Source organism: Galleria mellonella, unplaced genomic scaffold, assembly GCF_026898425.1.
Source record: "Galleria mellonella isolate WM207_F2 unplaced genomic scaffold, CSIRO_AGI_GalMel_v1 utg352, whole genome shotgun sequence".
Lineage (NCBI taxonomy): Eukaryota > Metazoa > Arthropoda > Insecta > Lepidoptera > Pyralidae > Galleria > Galleria mellonella.
The window spans coordinates 3,528,440-3,549,852 of record NW_026442084.1 but is presented as its reverse complement, the minus strand read 5'-3'; the positions used below and the strand labels follow the sequence as shown (position 1 = coordinate 3,549,852).

At 34.5% G+C, this 21,413-nt stretch overlaps 1 protein-coding gene across 5 annotated transcripts in view; it reads right to left on the bottom strand.

The window, feature by feature from the left end:
* The window catches only part of LOC113519426 (transmembrane and coiled-coil domains protein 2), a 70,727-nt gene that overhangs the window by 21,478 nt on the left and 27,836 nt on the right, over window positions 1-21,413 (bottom strand). For 3 of the 5 annotated variants that reach the window (XM_052897044.1, XM_052897045.1, XM_026904527.3), the window contains exons 2-9: window positions 16,978-17,340; window positions 10,468-10,589; window positions 9,535-9,668; window positions 8,024-8,044; window positions 4,531-4,650; window positions 3,346-3,506; window positions 2,326-2,396; window positions 877-1,010 (exon numbers count right to left, since the gene is read on the bottom strand). In XM_052897044.1, the coding sequence (XP_052753004.1) occupies window positions 877-1,010; window positions 2,326-2,396; window positions 3,346-3,506; window positions 4,531-4,650; window positions 8,024-8,044; window positions 9,535-9,668; window positions 10,468-10,589; window positions 16,978-17,136 (922 nt within the window). In that variant the 5' untranslated portion in view covers window positions 17,137-17,340. The remainder of the gene's footprint in view (window positions 1-876; window positions 1,011-2,325; window positions 2,397-3,345; window positions 3,507-4,530; window positions 4,651-8,023; window positions 8,045-9,534; window positions 9,669-10,467; window positions 10,590-16,977; window positions 17,341-21,413) is intronic. The other 2 variants (XM_026904528.3, XM_026904529.3) reach the window with 1 other exon arrangement.

Sequence of the window (21,413 nt, the reverse complement as noted above, 5' to 3'; positions counted from 1 at the left end):
TAAATAAAAAATCATCAGTTAAACATCGCGGCCGGCTGTAATAGTTAAAAATTTAGTTGTTTTAGTAAGCATGAACAAAAAGAAAAGTCATGTTTAAGAATTTTTGGTTTTTTAAAAGTTGAACATTTTTAGTGGCAGTTACCTGCGCAAAATTTGGCAATGACCCATATGCTAACGGAGCGGTATTAAAAACTTTAATGCGTTCATTGACTTTTCATGCTGACCATACGATCAAATAGGTAACATGTTAAAAAAGAGCCAATTACAAACGTTTGTAACTAGCGAATCTGTACGAATATATTAACGAATGAGAAGAACGTGAAAGAGAGTTGTTTGAATCAAAGTATTTGGCATTCTATCTATCGTTTCTGCTTACACAAAAGAGAGATAAAAATGACCTATATAGTAATTCAAAAACTGACAATTTTCCCTGAACGTCTTCTAAACTAGTGCCACGTTAACTGGATTTTCCGTTGCGTATCCTCCGCGAAGTAAAACATTCTGCAGCTATTTTAATCATTACAATTTTGTTACTTTTTTAAATTGAGAATTTAGCACAAAAGAAATAAACTATTTATTTATTCCTTATAGACTACATTTTAAAAAAATTTTGGTACAAAAGGCGGACTTTGATACTATATACCAATCTCTTCTAATCAATAATACTTGAATTACTTCAGCTATTTTAAAAGATTGTTGTTTTTATTGAATAAAGGTGGTTAGTCTCTGACTCGAATCTGCTACATCATGTGCCTGAACTAAATTGAATTAATTTCAATAAAACATTTCGTTATTCCGCCCACGGATGTCACGTTAATGTGGCACTAGCACTAGGCTACAGTCAATAAATTAAACATGTTAAGCGACTGTACAGACCGGCGAGCTGGGCTATGTTATCCGCCGAGCCGAAGCGATTGGACCGCGAGAACAGGTGGGCGAACTCACGGGGCGCCGCCATCACGCTTCCGCCCAGGCCGGTGATGCCGTCGCGTATGTTGCCTCCCACATTTCTAGCAACATTAAATGTATTATTTAAACAAGCTGATGGTCATGCTGAGGAAAAGAATACGCATATAGGGAGGATCAAAATTGCCAGTAACAGGGAGTAGCAGTCCATTAATAATTCCTGTCAGGTCAACGACCAAGCGGTTCCCCCTGAAAATTTTCCGTGGATCGTGCCCCAGAAAACCAGAAAATAAAAACTGGAAATGAGGACTGTGGTGTTATGCCTCCGCGTTCTGTAGTTCTATTGCCACATATCACCCTACGAACCGCCATGAAATCACAGTTGCTTCAGGATAGAAATACGAATAGAACAGAGGTACCTAAGTTAAGGCAACTTTCGTGCAATATTATTAGATAAAAGATATTAAATACAGGTTGCTGTCCATAAAGCGCCGACATGTCAAAAGTATACGCATTATATGTATATACATTAACACAGATTTTAATCAGCAATTACGAATATGTCTTTTTATGCAACTTAGAATGGCAAACAAGCTGACGGCCCACCTGATGGAAAGTGGTAACTGTCGCCTATAGACATGAACGGCACCATGACATAACAGAGTATACTGTTTCGCTCATGATACCTCTCATGCATTGCCATTCCTAAGGACTCAGGTGTTATTCCTCTGTACCCAGTAAAGTCTATAGAGAATTCATGAATTTTTAGCAATATTCAAAGAATACAAATTATATTTTCATAGTATTACACATATATACATAATCCCAAGTACTTTAGTGCTAAATAGGACGAGCTTAGCTTCTATCAAATGGCTCCCGTAGCGAATACGGAACTCTATAATACGTTTTCGCCGTGTGGTCCCGGCATAGTATGGGCCATCCCTTCCTTTAATGTATGTCGTAAGAGAAAACTAAGGAAACTTAATGGTCGAAGAATGGACAGCAGCGTCCCTCTTAAAACATCACCAAAGGCTAACTGCAATTGCAAACCCGCCGTGGATATTTAACGCCTGATATGAAAACAATGTGGATTATTTGTTTACATATTACATTTTTATATTATTTAATTGCCAATCTGAAAAGGCAAAAGTTCATTTTCAGAAGAGATAGGTATGGTAGAGGAGACCAAATGGGGTGTGTCGTTGGGCAGGACAGTATAATTTGCATTGTTTGTCCATGCCCATAGGTGGTAAGTATAACTACTAATTTCTATAGTTAACTTCTTCCTCAGTGGTATAAAAACCTTGACAAATCCCAAAAAAAAACACTAGAGGTACTCATATTAAATTCGGGAATGCCCGAAACAATTACGACACGGTATGACTCATGAAAATTATTATTCATCAACAAAAATCTTACTTGAGTCCTTGTCCCATGTCCCGTAGAACTTCTCTAGGTTGTCTGTGCGCTTGACCACTTGTACCATGTTGCTGAAAAAAAAAACAAATATTAAGATTAAGTTCAGATGAAAGATGCTGGCTAGACATTTATAATTGATACTAATTGTGTAATGGGGGTGCTAATGTTCATTGCCAGTAATACTCCATCCCGTTAACCTCCATGAGGTCCCATCATGGTTTGTTGGATGAAAATGGTATGGTAACCCCGTCTGCGCTAACGGGATACGCTGGCGGAGTACCAGTGAAGGGTGATAGATGAGAATGAAAACAGGCTAATTAGCCTATCATGATGAATTCATCATGAATAATTAATAATGACAGTTTCCAGGGGGAACCGCGTAGAGGTCGACCTGGTTAGGTATATTGCTAGCAATGGGATTTTTAGTCTCCATTACTAACAATCCCTTTCCCCCCTCCCATCATGGTTAATCTTTAGCAAATCCATCATGATGAGCCAAGCGTCCTCATCGCTTTATACTCAACAAATGGGGAAGGTGGTGAAGGGGTTGTTAATAATGAGGACTAGAAGTCCAATTTATACTATCAGGTCAAACTTGATGCGGTCCCCCTGGAAACTATCACGGTTAATTCCTGATAAAACCATTACAATGGGCCTTACCTGGTTTCATTTTTATCTATCCTTACTCACTGATACCCCGCCGTTTTCGAGCATAAAAGCACATTACAGCTGTCCCTACAGATGCACTGGTATTATTTCCATAGTTGCATATTTCATTATATTTTATTTTTTTATTATATTACGTTGTATTTTTTTTTTTTTATTTTGTCAAGAGAGGATCTAGCTAAAAACCAGCACTATGCAGCTATATATATACATATTGCACTGGGACACTCGCAGCTGATGCTGCGATGTCTTTTGCCTTATTTTAGATACATCTTATACACAATGAAACTGTATTTTCTGGCAATAAATGTTTTTCTATTCTACCGTTATTCTAGATAATTCTAAGAGACTTACTTCCCAATTCTTGATCCGTTTGTTGTATCCTTCTAACTTCTTCTGTAGCTGCGCAATACAGAGCGCACTCTTCTGGTTTTTCTTTTCGAAAACCGCTTTGATACGCTGCAGCTGTTGTTTGTCCGCGTTTGCCGCTAATTTCAGGTACTCGTTCACATTGTCTATTACACAATTTACGTAAATATTAAAAAAGTTGAATAATTTATCTTCCTGCAGTTTGAGTGGATTTGAACCCATATCTCTCTCCTATTTGTATGTGGCTGTGTTCCCAATTATAACTGGGTACCCCCCAGTATTCTTTCCGTGGTATACCACGGAAGGAATACTGGGGTTAATACTGAGGTGGCATTTCTCTAAATTTCTTTTAATTTAATACTTTGATTTGATAGTTTCGCGAAATTACTCTTTTATAAATCATCATAAAAATAATTTATAATAATTTTTAATTAAATCTATTTTTTTTTTATTTTAATTTAGTTCACCATGGTCTTTAGGATAAAAATGTCACTGTGATAGCTAATTTAATTTTTCTTTTTGTAGGTTTAGAGAAATTAACCTCAGAATTGACCCCACAATTATAAATATAAATTAAATTATATATAATATTAAATAACATATTTACAAATACATAGTTACACATGTTAAATACTTTCAAATAAGTATATCATTGTACCTTGAATATTATCAATGGGGATGATAAGCATATGGCCAGTCTGACGATAATCGACTACCTCAACCCACAAACGCTAGCAACACCGGCGTTATTAACCATGCGTTATTGCACTCAATAATTTGAGTGCTCGATCCATCGTAGTTAATTTATAGTGATTTCGTTAAATAGGACAACCGATCTAACTTCATTCTCACTGGTTCCCCGCCAGCGTGTACCAGTAGTAGTCTGACAGGGTTACTATAGATAGATAGATACCCATTGTTTCCTCCAAAAGATTACAACACTAAACTTATTATAAATATAAATAATTACAAGAAATAATCACAATGAGAAAACAATGGGCGACCTTATCGCTAAGAGCGATCTTTTCCAGACAACCTTTGGATGGAGAGGAGTAATTATAAACAATTTGGTGGGAGGCAAGATGAAAAATTTTGTTAGTTTTAAATATGGGAGATGTGATACATATAATAATATACCATTATTATCTCCAAAAAAAAAAAAATACTAACCATCCCGTATCGTCTGTTCGAGACGTATTAGGTCCTTGGTGCGCTCAATTTTTGTGTTGAGATGGGCAATAGCTGCTAGAGCCTTGGATGACGTTACATTCGAGTTGCCGTCGCTTTCGTCTGAAAATTAAAAATAAATTCAATCATGGACATTAATAGGCTTATTAATATTACAAATGCGAAAGTTTGTACGGGATGGATGGATGTTTGTTACTCTTTCACGCGAAATCTACTGAATGAATATAAATAAAATTTAGTGTATAGGTAGGTTATACCCTCATTTAGCACATAGGTTACTTTTACGTTACTTGTTCACGTGGGCAAAGCCGCGGGATATAGCTAGTCATAATAATAAACTTATCAACTCGCTTAGTTCGAAGGTAGTCTAATAGCATGAAATAATTAGTACACCAGTATTATATCTTATCCTATGTAATTTAAGTCAAGTTTCATGTGGATAGGTAAAGTACCAAGAGGAAGCAAACTCATTTTAATGTCTACGTACGTATATATAAAAATCAACTGCTCTTAATTAGTTTCATTAAAACTAAAAAATGGTTTGACCGATTTAAATGTTTTTTTCTTTTGTTTTGTTCGTTATAACAAAGGGGTGGCTTCAAAAGAAAAAAAAGTTGGAGAAACCATAGAATTAAGTGAAAAAGCCATAAATTAAAAAATAAATGATTTTGTATAGAAATCGCTACTTCAAATTATTTTTAATAGATGGCGCTGTAGGTGATACGAAATTCATCTACATTAATAAGAATTTAAAATTTTGAAATAAAATAATAATATATATGTTTCATTATCCATTTAGGTACTTACATTTCATTGTGTCCATAACTCTCGAGTAAACTTATATAAGATTTTTTCTAATTTAACCATTAAAAATAACTATATGAAATTTATATTAGTAACAATACAAACATATTAGAAAATTATAAATAATATTTCTATACCATTTAAAAGTTAAAAGTAAAATCGTTTCTTTAAATAAATAACTCTAAAATTATACATTTTAACACTATTTCCATAACAGAAATTTGACGTATAAATTTTTGTTTTTAATATACTATATATTTTGTTTATATTATTATAAAAACAAATAAAATCGCTGAACAAGAACGAACGATTGAACATTACTGACCAAAAATTACTCATTACATTTATCAACAGGAAACATGCGTACATAAATACATTATTATGTACCAGATATGTGAGACATAATTATTTTCAAACTAAGTGTTACTCGTAGTTTTACCCGCATGAATAATAACATATATTATCCTGTGTTAAGTTAGGATATAAACTGCCCGCACACCAAATCTCATTCAAATCTGTTCAGCCGTTAAAACGTATATAACAAATTTTATTTTAGCCATATCAGCCGTGTGGTACCGACATAGAGGGAGCCACCCCTTCCTTTCCCGTGGGTGTCGTAAGAGGCGACTAAGGGAACTTAATGGTCAAGACATGTGTAATTTTATTTTAATATATTAATATATTAAGGAACGAATAAAAATACGTGTCACTTTCACATGTACCAAACAACCAGTGTTGCACCTTTATTAAATATTACCACAGATAGTGAACAGGAATATTTTGATACATATCAACAACATGGGCAGCAGTGTCTTTCTTATCATCATCAAAACCAAGTTTCTAACCCACCTGCCAAGCGTGGCAACTACTGGCAATTCCCCCAACCCCCCCCTTACCCCCACCACAGGTGGGAGATCAATTTTCAGTAGTGGACAGTCACCGACTGATATGATGATGTGAAATATGAAGTGTACAAACATCCACTTATCTTCACAAACTTTAGCATTTATAATGTTAGTAAATATACTAATCATAATAATAAATTACTAATTAAGGACTTAGGTATTGATAAATATACCAACATAACGTACCAACTAATGCCAATTAATATAGTAATAATTAATATTATAATAATAGGCCTAGGTTAGTTATATTATTTAAGGTAGGTATCATCAAGTAATAACACGATTAAAGCTTTAAATTAATTAGATATCAAAAATATTCAACATCTTCCTACTATGCCAATTATTATTTGGGGTCAGCGTAATGTTTTTATTCACATAACAAAAAGATTTGGCTTAGTTTTACGACCGGTCGCCTGCCTGACGTCAACCGTCTTTGGGAAAAGATATCAAAAATATTATTACATTTAAAATTATGTTTACATACTTTAATATTCTGTTAAATTATTCTATTTGTGTATGGAACTGTTCCGGTATGAGGAAAATATTAAATTAAAAAAAAAAGAACAGGAAAAAGTAGGATAATTAATGAAACATAAACCTGGGATGGTAGGCAGGTTTATTATATAGGCAATTAGATGCCTGAATGTTTACTGCTCAGTTAAGCTTAAACGGCGGACGGATTTGAACGAAATTTGTTATGTACAAATAAACTATATGCAAAATTTAAAAAATAGCAACGCTTTATATTATAATTCACCAGAGGGAGACTTTGTACAAAAGTCGATTGCTTGGGTACCTCTGTCCCGTTCGTGTTTCAACCGTGAAGCAGTTGTGTTTGCATGGTTGTGTTTCGGTTTGAAGGGTGGGATATGGCGTGAATTTACTGGGTACAGAGGAAGAACACCTGAGTCCTCAAGAATGGCAACGCATGGGGGGTATCATGAGCGAAACAGTATACTCTGTTATTTCCATGGTACTGCTCATGTCTATAGGCAACGGTTACCACTTTCCATCAGGTGGGCCGTCAGCTTGTTTGCCATTCTAAGTTGTATAAAAAAATAAAAAAAAGGTAAAATTCAGGGCTGCCGTGTTACGCCATGCTTGATTATCTTAACTTACATGGGTTACGCGCTATTAGCATATTTTTTTTAAGATCTATTATAAATCTGTAAAGTTTTCTTTTAATCTATATACTCCTTTAATTTTAATAATAAGGATTAAATAGTAATAATTTATTTAAATAATGAATGATCATTGAAAACTTTCACTTTTCCTTTAAAAATAAAAATATAAAAAAAAAAATAATAACAAATAAATAAAATATAAATAATATTATTTGGTCTAATTGAACTAGATAGTTAATATAGAAAATTCATTCAAAATTTTAATCGAGTTTTCTCATAATTAAAGATTGTGTATAAAAAAAAAAGACTTAATTCAATTGTAACAAAACCAGTTATATATAAACTAAACTATATAAAACTAAACTACTTAACCACTTTTTTATATAATATTTCTAAGGGACCAATCTGTACGTTCTTTCATATAAAAAAAATATTTTTCAAATCGGTTTAAAACTGATGGAGTTATAAGGCAACAAATATAAAAAAATACAACAGAATTGAGTACCTACGTCCTTAAAAGTTGGTTGAAAATTATTTTTTTTACTAATATGTGATATGTATGACATGGCACACGGGTTACGGCTGTAACCCGCGTCTGTTGAGTGTAAAACCTTACGTTTTAATAAATAAAAAAAATCTTACCCAGATAATCACCGTCTTGCCCTGAAACAATTCATCAGACCAATATTATATACTGTTGGTAATTTGAAACAAATCTCTAAGTAGCATCGTCTTATAAATTTATGCTGTCAAGCAACAATTCTTATTTTTTTTATACGACTTAGAATGGCAAACAAGCTGACGGCCCACCTGATGGAATGTGGTAACCGTCGCCTATAGACATGACCAGTACCATGGACATAACAGTACACACACATACTGTTTCACCCATGATATCCCCCATGCGTTGCCATTCCTGAGGACTCAAATGTTATTCCTCTGTACCCTGTAAATTCACGTCATATCCCACCCTTCAAACCGAAACACAACCATGCAAACACAACTGCTTTACGGTAGAAAGACGAATGGAACAGAGGTATCCAAGCAATAGACTTTTGTACAAAGTCTCCCTCTGGTACTGCGTATTTAAGTCTCAAGGGTAAGACTCCTTGAACTAAAACGTCTTTTTTGTAAAGTAATACTTGACAAAAAAGACGTTTTAGTTCAAGGAGCTCTGACATACATGGCACGTTAAATCTCACATACACGGCAGTTGTAGCAATACATTTGTGTCATATACACACGTATAGAGGGGGTTACCAATATATCCTATTAAGCCGACCTCTAAGCAGTTCCCTGAAAACCATAGTTAAATTTAGTTGAATTTGTCATGATGGCTTATCTGACTTGCTTTCATTCTCACATATCATTCTACCGCTTGTACAACGGATTGTGCTCAGAGGAATTGTTCAATATGATGCCCACACTTTCTACCATCGTACGGCTCACCATCGACAGAGAGTTCATCCTCATGCCCTACAGCCTCAATGATCGCGTACTGCGCAGTTTCAGAGATGTTTCCTCCCACGAACACTCAGGTTGTGGAATGAGCTCTCTGCCGAGGTTTTCCAAGTGCCTACAGCATGGGGTTTTTCAAAAGGGGGTAAAGAGGTTTCTTCAGGGTCGGCAACGCACGCGTAATACCTCTGGTATTGCAGGTGTTCATAGGCTACGGTAACCACTTACCATCAGGTAGGCCGTATACTGGTTTGCCATCTCAGTGGTATACAAAAAAAACCCATTTTTACCCATAAAAAAGTCTATGTTGGTACCATATGATAGAACAACGTACCGGGACAAAGAGAAACTCCCATATAAATACAGTGGTTAGGTAAGGTCAGTTTTGTTGTTTTTGAAATTTTATTTTACGAAATATCTTTCCTAATATATTCCATAACATATGTAGATACTAAGTTTTACGTACGGCTAACAGCTTCGATTTCACCTTGTGAACTAGACTACACTGTTAGTAGAATACTTTCGATTTCAGGCAGTAGTTAGCAGCTTTCCTTTCAAGGAAACGAGCGATATTGGCACGACGTGTACAGTAAGTGTCCCCAGTACTATCGCGTGCATAACAATTAATGTCACTCATGGTCACATTATGCAAAATCTGATGCATGTGTCTTGTATGCATAATTAATATTTAATACCTCTATAACTGGGAGAGCCATATTCATCAGCCGATGACAGGTTGTAGGATACGTTAGGGCTGTAGACAGCGCTCGCATACTCCCCTGGTGCTATCAGACCTGATATAATCTTCTTCTGCGGCGAGTCTTCTAAACTGCAATAGTTGAGATAAAAACATTTTAAAAAGTTACTTTTATATGAGGCCTTCTAGTCTTGTTTATAATTTAAATTAATAAACAAATTCACGTCCCATATCATGGAATGTGGGTATATATATATATATATATATATATACATCAATTTTTCCACTCTCCTATCTCAATAACAGTCGCGCAGTCGCAACTAGTTGATGGCAGAAACATCAATGTGACAATGTTACAACACAGGGGGCAAACGAGCATGCGGCTCACCTGATGGTAAGTGACTACCGCCACCCATGGTCACCCACAACATCTACGGCATTGCAGGTGTGCTGCCGGCCTTTTAAAAAGGAATATGCTCTTTTCTTGAAGGTTATGTTGTCGTATCGGTTCGGAAATACTGCTGCTGGAAGTTGATTCCAAAGAGTGGTTGTGCGTGGGAGAAAGTGCCTTTGTAAATACATAGATTCTGTTGTCCACTTTTTTATTTGTCCCATGACCAAAACCTATTCTAAATACTCATTACACCAATTTTTTTAATACTGGATACAAAAAGTAGCCTTTTTTATTGTTCTTCTAATGATTTGGCTTGCAATAAAATATTTTAAACCAGAAGAATATTCACCATGAATTCGTCTTAGGATGTATTTCACCAGGAATGCAGAAGTAGAAAAAGATAAGTCTTTAGTATTAGGAACGATAACGTAAACCACTCGAGCGACTTTGTGTAAATTTTGTAGGAAATTGTGTTTCGCTTTTTCTTAGTAAGAATATTGTAAAGTAATTATTAATTCGAAGAATCTGTACACTCACTCTCTAGAGCTGTTGCCCGTTGTGTTAGCTGAAAGTGGACTGTTGCCGAGATCTCTGGAGTGAGACTTGACGTGGTGCGTCACGCGCTCGCCGTGGCGAGACGACGAGCTCGATGACGGCTCCTGGAATAAAAGATAAAAAAGAGGAATTAGAATCAGTAACTATAAAATAGTAACAAATGTGACAGAATAGGTATAGAGTATACTGCTTTCTTTGAGAATCTATTTTATTTCTAGTGTCCTATAATAATTGTAACTACAATAAAAAATCATAGGGGGGAAAGGGATTGTTAGCAATGGAGTTTGACAGCCCCATTGCTAGCAATATGCCTTATTAGGTCGACCTCCACGTGGTTCCCCCTGGAAATCATCGTGAACAATTCTTGTTAAATTCATCACGATGGGCTAACTGACCTGCTTCATCCTCATCTATCATCCTTCACTGGTGTCCCGCCGGTGTATACCGATAGCACGGGTGGGATTACCATTCCATTATCATCCATTAAAAAAAATCATAATAGAAATTATTACTTTATTTACAGCGTGCCATATATAAGTCTTACTTCTGAGTGCAATCAATATTAACACAACTTTATAACAATAACACTCCCTGTCTTCTAAGAGCCCTTCCCATATAGAACTCCAGCATTAACAAGCGGGCGTTATAGCCCACATAGATAATCACTGGTGAAAATCTATTATTTTATGTGACTTAATCGCGAAGCTGTAAGGACCCGACACCCTTATCGCACGATATTAGCAAGGATGTGTAAATATCATAAAACAATGTTTACGATGGGAACGAATACGAACATCCAAGGTGACAGAGTAAAAACAAACAATAAGGATAAATATCAAAGTTTACTAAAGTGAATAGTGCCGTGTTCGAGTTGTTTATAACTCCAATCGCAACATCGGTATTGATTTTGTTCTGTACTCTAATGTATTATGCGGTCGAAGTTAAAGAATAGACAATAAGATTTTACCAGAGGTAGACTTTGTACAAAAGTCGTTTGCTTTAGCACCTCTGTCCCGTTCGTGTTTCTACCTAGAAGCCGTTGTTACCATGGCTGTGCTTCGGTTTGAAGGGTGGGATATGGCAATGAATTTACAAAATATAGAGGAATAACACCTGAGTCCTTAGGAATGACAATGCATGGACAGTATCATGGAGGGAACAGTATACTCTGTTATGTCTATGGTACTGTTTATGTCTATAGGCAACGGTTACCACTTTCCATCAAGTGGGCCGTCAGCTTGTTTGCCATTCTAAGTTGCATTAAAAAAAAATAAGATTGTGTTCTGTAAAAAAATAAACCAACAGCTTGATCCAAAAGGAAAACTATATTTATTTAAGACACTTAAAATGATTAACCAATTGGCATCCCACTCGATAGAAAATGATAGGTATAATAGCTAAAGATATGAACAGCACCATTGAAATCATCCTTCAAACCGGAGGGGAAAAGGTTGTTAGTAATGGGATCTAACAACCCGATTGCTAGCAATATATCCTGTTAGGTCGACCTCCACATGGTCCCCCTGGAAACCATCGTGCCAAGTGTAATCATAACGATGGGCTAACTGATCTGCCTTTTCACTCACTGGTGCCCCGCTAGCGTATACCGTTAATGTAGGCGGGGTTATTATTCCTTTATAACCCATTAAAAAACCCTTAAACCGAAACAGCCATGCAAACATAGCCACTTCCTTACAGAAACACAGCTGGGACACACTCATAGTCACAAATTTCGTACAAAATTAAAAGCAAAAACAAAATTAAATATGTTTTTTAAATAAGTAAAATTTTTAACATATTATTTAGGATTACCTAAAGCAGGATTATGTTACGCATTTAAAAATTTTCAAAGCTGACATTAGACTACTATATGTTATACAGGCACCAGGGTGATGGAATATTCTAATTACTACGTCCCAGAGTTACGAGTGTTTGCTGTGCAAACTAATACTATAATTATCTAAGACAAACATCGCGTTTTCACTTCCTATCTCTACCGTAATTTGCAATCGTTTGATTGTAATTGCAAACCCATATTACAGTCTTAAAAATCAAAATAATTGGGATCCTTTTAAGGCACGTATTCTACCTATAAAACTGAACTTTTTCTTAAAATAGGCAAAAAAATAACAAACAATTTCTCAATCCCATACTAACAAAATGCATTCAGTTGTCAATTTTTATCGGCGATGGAAAACGTTAGATGTCTAAACTTTATGATTATTTACATTCTTTTGTCCGACAAACTCATGCACATAGAATGTCTTAACTTCTTTCTTTGACAACATGACTACTATTCAACACAGACAAAACTAGTAAAATAATAACGTAAATATGCTATGTGACGGTATAAGTTTAGCTACAGCGCAATGAAATTTTATAAGTTCTTGGCGGATTGCCTAAGTGTTGTTTCTGTCGCCGATCTATCTAGTTTCCGGATTAAATTTTTGCGATACAACTATTTAATTGCGTTGCTTTCAAATAAATTTTCATTGTGACGTCTATGCGAGGCATTGCGTGAATACATTATGTTCATTTGTTATATTATATACGCTTTACGTTCATTAAAAAACCTAAAAAGTTGCGGTAACATTCTATCTATTATGTTGATCAATTATTAAGATCTATATCTATAAGAAGAATAACGTTAAGTAAATTGGGCTCGAATAAAAGGCTTCCACAGTTTTTATTTTTATTAAGTTTTATGTCGTTTTAGAGGTCAAAAATGGAATATTCATGTGATTCATATATTTCTTGCTCCAAGAAAAAAAGAAAATTAACAAATTAAAAGGCATTACCACGATCAGAAAATTTATCAAATCAATTTTGGTGATTATGGTTAACATTTATTATTATAATTCCATATAATATATATGTAGTAAACTACTAATCTTGAATACTCATCTATAATTAGATTTAATTAGTTATAATTAACTGATGTACTGTTTCTAAATTGTCAACGATTTGAAAATAGTAACTGTTGAGTTACTTTTATTCATTATGCAATCAAATTATATCGGAAAAGTAAGTATAAAGATCGATATGGATGTAAACCCAATGGTTTACTTCAATTGTGATTGATTATTAATTTGCTCACTATTGATGTTGCCATTTTTTTGCGAAGTATTTACTTCTTTACAATTACATTTATATTTTGGTAAAAGAGAAAGGCTAAGCATGTATCGCTTTTCCTATATAATACATATATGTATAGAACGAATGACGTCATCAAAAATTTTCCGCGAATAAAGTATCAAGTATCACACATAAACATTCTTATTTCTTATTAGATGTTCTTTAGTCAAGAGTGTAAACGTTTTACAAGCTAGTAAAAAAATTGATTGTAAACAAAACTTTCATACTGTGATAATATTTACATGGCTATAAATGGATGGAAAAAGATACACTTCATAAACTTTCGCCATAGAGTAACATGTAACAGATAGAGAGTAGAAGCTATTTATAAAGCAAGAAACTGCCTAACTGATATCGAGATAGAGTAGATCCCAAACAACTGTAATTAAAACTTAATTCGCAATAAAGAATTAGGGAATACAAAAAAATACTTTTGGAGAAATAATGGATTCCATGAAGAAAGCGTAGCCAAGAGATTTTATTTAGATAAAAATATTTGTTTTAACTTATAGTCGAGGGATGGGCAGCAGCGTCCCCCTTAAAACATCCCCAAAGACCTAACTGCGGTTGCCAACCCGCCTGTGCCAAGCGTGGCAACTACTGGCAAAACCCCCCTTATGGGGAAGGCTATGTTCAGCAGTGGACAGTTAAGGGCTGACACAACAATTTGTTTTAATATTGTTTTTTTTTATAAATTGAATTATGTTTATTGACCTTTAGTTAAATACTTATTTATATACAAGAACATATTTTATTACATATTCATACAATACCAAAACTCTGGAATTTGAGAAAAGAAGTACAAAAAAAATTGTAAATGAATACGGCTGGCGCAGGTGTCTGTAACGCGCGCGTTACCACTTTGAAGAGAACTTAATATTCTGCCCTTAATTAAAATCCCACGCTGCAGTTCCTAAATAAAACCTCAGTTGGAAGCATTTCATAATTTGAGCGTTCGCGGGATGAAATTCCCCTGAATAATTTACAATAACCATGCGGGCGAAACGAAACAGCGGTGAATGCTAATATGTAATAATTGAGTAACTAGTAATAATAAACATACGAACGTGCGGACGTAACCTATTCGTTGAAGATTTCAAGGCTATGGCAGCAGTACATTTCCACCAGGGCTTTATTTCACGTTGTAGTATGCCACTGTTAAGCCTGATCAGATACAGTAGTGGGTAGCTAAGGCAAGATTGTGCTGATATCTAAAGCTTTTACTCTGTATTAATAGATGATTTATTCATACTCTATTACTACCATCTGTGCATCTATGTAGTACCAACATTATGAAGGTAAAAGATAAATCAAACATCAAACAACATTAGGCCAAATAAACATTGATTCCTCAGATTTCGTACTGTAAATCGTATTTGTAATTCAAATAGGATGAAGGAAATCAAACAGATTGAAGGGTATGTCAGATTGTACTACTAACTTGCTTAATGAGTAACTCTTGTGCTTCTGCGGTTACGATATTGAGTGACTCACGAAGTCAAGCGTGAGTCAACATCCCGATATGCACTTAATAAGTACCGAAGTTATTGAACGTCTATTATTTATATGCTACCGATCGTGCGGTTCGACCCGGGAGAATTTGATTAATGCCCTGATCACATAACGGAAAACGCTTTGTTAATTGGCTCAGATAGGTCGTTATTTACTTGGTACTTTATTAAAAGATTAGGAAAGTAAATGGGATAAGATGAAATGGGAAGAGAAAAATAATAACTCCTACTTATGAAGTAATTGAAACGCAAATGCGCAATCTCGGACGCGTTCTGGTCGATAGTTATTAAGAGTACCAAAAACTGTTACAGCGTGTCCTAACAAAGATCAGTGTCGGTCCAAATTTCCACTCAAATCAGGTCATCATCCCTTAAAGAGGTCACAATCCCGATGGTAGTATGCGCCTTACATGGATTCCAATATGCTCGGTGAAATCGATAATAAAAGAGTGTGTCCCACAAAAAAATTCGACTTCAATTGTGACAAAACCAGCTTCAGAACTAAACTACTGAATCGATTTGGATTAAACTTCTATGGGACTAATTTGTATGTATATCCTATTAGATAAAAAAAACCCAAATTGGTTTAGAGCTGACGGAGTTATGAGGTAAGAAACATAAAAAAAACAACCGACTCGAGAACCTCCTTCTTTTTAAAGTCGGTTGAATATCACTTTCATTCATACACATGGACTAGTTTATGATATGTCATAAAGTCGCAAGTGTATTACTCAAAATTTCTAGATATTAATTTAACTCATTGATTATTTATTATTTAATATATAATTATCTAACATCTGAAGTTGAAGTACAACAATGACTTCACAGTATATTTATTATAATGTACAATTTAGAAGCGTACAATAGAAATCGGTGAAAGTAAGATGTTACAGTCAACGGTTAGTAAATTGCTGGTAAAATTTTTGCTTATATTCAAGAAGTATCTAAATTGACGCCTCAGTTGCACTGTTGAAAGTACCTCCTTAGTGTGCATTAAACTTTTAAACTGAGATTAGGTTGCCTTCGATTTTGCTATTTATTTTATTGTCTGTTTTTATTGATCAGAGCGTGACCTAGTATGACAAATAGACAAAAAGTGCGATTGTTTTGGACATAAATAAGTACACATAGTATTTGGAACATTTAGAAGCAAATGATGCTTGAAAATCTCAGTTATTACATCATACGCATTTAATGTAATTAAAGTCGTTAGACCATATTTGGGTACGTATCATGCAAAAAGTACGGAATATATTTTGATACTTGGTGTGTGTGATAACTTTTACTTAAATAATAAATAGGTTATTATGAGATATTCGTAATATAATAATAAAGTATATTACATTACAGTCAAATTGAAGAGCCCCTTTTTAAGTCCAAAAATATTCGCATTACTATTCATCATCAAAGTCCTACCCTTATTCCATAACTTATTTGGGGTGGCGTAATATATTTTTCTCCCCCATTAATTTCCATTTGCAGTCATTCCAGTATTCACTCCCTTTTTGGTCACATCATCTTTCCGTCCCCTTATCCTTATTAGATTACTATCACATGGGTAAATTACTGGACTAGAGTACTTTGAGTCGATAAATACTTCAATATCCGTGTAACATATCGTAGATACTGAAACTATTACCGATAGCAACTATTTACGACTAGTAATTACAACTCTACATATACCTCTAAAAATAAACCGACCGCATTCATAACCCATTATAAGATCATGCATCAGCGTAAGACCAGAGCTGTTTTACGATGCAAAACCAATGCTGCCGATACACTTACAAATATTAGTTTACGAGCCGGAACTACTAATGTAAACTAAACACATGGGTGTACTCACACTAACAACGTGATGAACGGTCGAAGGTGATTGAACCCTGGATCTGATAACAGCGTCGTCTGTCACCACCGCGGGGTCTCTCGCCAGCTCGGCGGCCGACGGCGACTGGCTCCGGCTGGATCCCTTGCTATGGCCATGACCCACGTGTAATGTATCCATTGCGGACGCACTAGCCGACACAACCACAGTGTCCAACGACACAAAACATGGACTTAATACAATGCAATTATCACTAGTGGCGCGCGATCACAGACATAATAGCGTTTGGTAGGAGCTTCGCTTGTTGCTCGCTCAGTTCATAATAAGCTTGATAAAAAAGATATCGGCGGTTGCCGACGATTCCTCCATTCCATCAGGATTTGTCTGGAAAGAAAGAGACAATATGAAAGTCTTTCATTGTTTTGAAGTGAACTTATTAAAATATCTTAATGTAATGAGGTATTGTGACAGGAAAGGGTTACGCGTCAATAATTTTATTCAATGTTTAGAAAGGCAAAGGACATTACACTATACGGCTAGGACATTTCTTTTATTATTACTACCATATATTTATGGCCATGCCAAGTCTACGGGTATTGTCTTGTCAATACATAAACACAACACTCCTATTTTATTGTCTATTTATACAGCCCTGTCCAGTGTTATAAAGAAAGAAACGAAGATAAATTATTATACAATATTTATAGAATTAAGCTTTTTAAAGTTTTAAATATTTTGCAGCATTGAAATTTTAGATATTCCTTATAAGTAACGTTTTATTTTTAAAACCACATTAATTTACATTTCTATATTAAGTTCATATATAAGCTATAACGGATAATTCTTTAATAACATAGTTTATTGATCATTCATAACAAGTGCAAAAAATGATTGTAACAAACTGTCATATTTTTTAAAAGAATTATTTCTTGGATAAATAATTAACTACTTTTTAATATAAAGTCAATGATAATGACAATTATTCTCTTGGTATTCTATTTTGAGTTGAAATTATATATAATAAATGCCTAGCAATTCCTATTATGATGTATGGTGAGCTTTTTAATCCACCAGAATTTTTAGAGAAACATTTCTCTGTAAGCGAAAATGTAAAACACTACTGCTGGCTTGATAGGTGCTCAGGGCGATTCTCGTTCACTCGGAAATAAACCGATAATCTGACAGCAAAACGTGCAGTAAATTCGTGATATCTACATATAAATAAGTATTATTATTATCATGTAGGTATTTGTGCTAACTTTATAAAAGTCTATAATATTTTGAGTTCGGAATATAGTTTTAAATAAATAAATAACAATAAATATATTTTTTTGGCAAAAAAATAAAAAAAATATTTAAATTTAAATAGTTCTAACAAGTACATTTTGATTAATATAAAACAGGACTGAAAAATATCGAATATTCTATATATTTACTATTTTATATCATTTGTATAAAAAATATTGAAAATCGGTTCAGAATCGGTGACGTAAATAGACAAATCAAACGAATTGTGACTTGCCTCTTTGGAATTGTTTAAATATAAACAGCCGATCAGTTTGTTTACCGTTTATTTATTTGTTTATTTACTCTTTATTGCACCACTTAAATAATAATACAAAAATAAATATACATTACACTTATAAAGTACAAAAGGCGATTTTGTATTATAAAATAAATACGTAAAAACGCGATAAATTTATTAAATTGACAATGATAAGATTCGAAGTGTTGTGAGAGAGCGCTGCCGGCTACGCTGCCGGTGTGCGGTTGATTCAATCGGCTTTAATGTCTTCCCACAACCTGAGTGGCCTCAGAAATCATTGTCGGGGGTCACATCTCGATATCATCGCAAAATAAAATAGCAATTAACCCACATCTGATATTTACGAGGTCCGCATCACGTTTATGTGCTAATAATCCGTTAACTGCCCCAGGTTAATTGGCTTTGAAAGATATTAAACGCTTTAGAATCTAGATATTTTCATTTAGAGCACATGGGGAATGACGTAATTTCGCAACTAGTCACTAATGTACCACTACTGGACATACGTTTCTCTTCAAAAGAGTGATAGTAGAGTAAGTAACCATAATGTAATTGATTGAATGTCATATTTCTGTTTTGCTTATTACATGGTTCTTGAGTGTCGACCCCGTATGAGCAAACGTAGTATAGGACAACCCCCCACTAAATGGAGCTATGACCTCAAATACATTGCAAGAAGTCAGTGGATGCAGATGATTTGGGACCGTTCCTTATGGCAGTCTATGGGGTTTATGTTCAGCAGTGGGCAGATAATGGCTGATATGATGATACAGTGTCTTTACTACTATTCGTACGACTCATACAATGCAAATGTGTGAACTCTAATCTTTTACCATCAGTTAGGCCGTATGCTAATTTGCCACCACAATGATATAAAAAAATACATATATTTTTTTTAATAATCCGGTGATTGAAAACACTGATAAGAAACCGAATTAATGTTGGTATAAAAACCTTCAAAGGATTTGTAGTCAATTATTATTAAAATGCCTTGTAGGAGAACTAATGGCAAAAACTAATTTAGTTTAGATAAATTTAGATTATAGAAAAATAAAAAATATATATATTACTATTAAAAAATAGTTTAAGCGCAATCGGGAAATAAATTTTTAAATATTGCTCTGCAAAAAACAACGGGAGTAAATACCTCGGTTGTGTAAAAATTATCAAATTCGGTTCTGAATTAGCGAAGCTCGGATCTTCGCCAAATTTTTGGTTACATATTATATTTACATATTACAGTTACATATAAAAAAAAAAGAAAATTGAGGACCAGATTTGAAATTAAAAAAAAAAAAAATTCTCTGAGTGCGGTCCAAAAACTATCCCTAGCTACAGCCCTAGAAACAATCGTGGGGATATTGATTATAATGTAGATATATCGATATAAGCACATTGTTCCTTGTGTGTCTACACGCGCGGAACACAATTTAACCTACATTACTGTCTGACCCTTAATTACATACTTTGTATACCAAACGTTCGCGATAACCTTACCAACTTTCGAGGATCTTATACTTCTTTAAATAAATACATTATGAATAGAGTCAACACAATTTGGTCGGGTTATCGGTATCATCGAACGAGATGAGTCAATAACGCCTGAGGTCCTAATTTCCTGTAGAAGCGTGCATCTGTTACGATGACCTTTAAGAACAATTACCTCTTATCGGATAGAATTGTTCAATAATAATAATAATATCATATGCTATGCTATGATTATTATAAAATATTATTATCAGTACCAGTGAAACCGAACATTTCCTCCCATATCATGCCATGGGTAAAAAAAAAAACGACAAAAATATTGATATATTAAACTAATATGGTCACCTCGGGGCGAAAGGGATTGTTAGTAATGAGATCTAACTGACCCATTGCCAGCAATAAATATCAATACCCTATCAGGTCGATCTCCACGCGGTCTTCTTTGGAATCCATCATGGTTAATTCTAATGGAATTCGCCACGATGGCCTAACTGACCTGCTTTCATCCTCACCTATCTTCCCTCACTGATGCTCCGTCAGCGTATACCGACAATACAGGCGGAGTTTCACCCACTTATCGCCCATTAAAAAAAAACAAGTCACTTCGTGTTTTTTTAATGAATTATAATCGATAGACCGAAACACCAGTGACAAATAATAGGTAAAGGATGGAAGCAATTCAATTAGCCCATCATGTTGAATTCGACAAGATTTAACCAAGATGGTTTTCAGGGGGAATTGCGTAGAGGTTGAGGTGATTGTTTGCTGTCTGTTAAATCCCGTTACTAACAATACTTTTCCCCTTGGTCATGTTAATGTAGTGTTCGAGATTGAAAATACAAATTGGTTTTAAATTAGCTCTACTGAATACAAGACACCACGAAATGGGTAAAGGCAGAAATTCAGTAAATGTTCATGAAATGAAACAAATAAAAATTGAAAAATAAAAGAATTATCCACATCAGTCCCGACTCTTACGACATTCCAAAGATAAAAAGAGACGGTAATATTAAATTCTCAGTCCGTCACCAATCATCAGAAACAAAAAGAACATATCCTATATAGCAACATTAATACATCACGAAATCAGTTCACGTTACGTTGAATCAGAAAATTTACAAACTCACGCTGCTAACATTACCCATTAGTTAGTAGTTAACAGGCAAATTAACTACAATTGTTTTGTTCCATACGAAGGTAGTGAACCCAAGAGATTCTAGTGCTAATTTAATAATTAGATACTAATATATGAATATACTAAATATCTATGGTATGCAAGGAAAAACCCTTTGGACGTGAAGAATTAAAAGTTCTACTATAGTTTATGTAACGTGTATGTATCATACTTTAAGGCGTAGAGTTCCAATTTCTTAAACTCTTCGATTGCCATTTTGTTTCTAAAAACTTCAACGTGATCGTGACT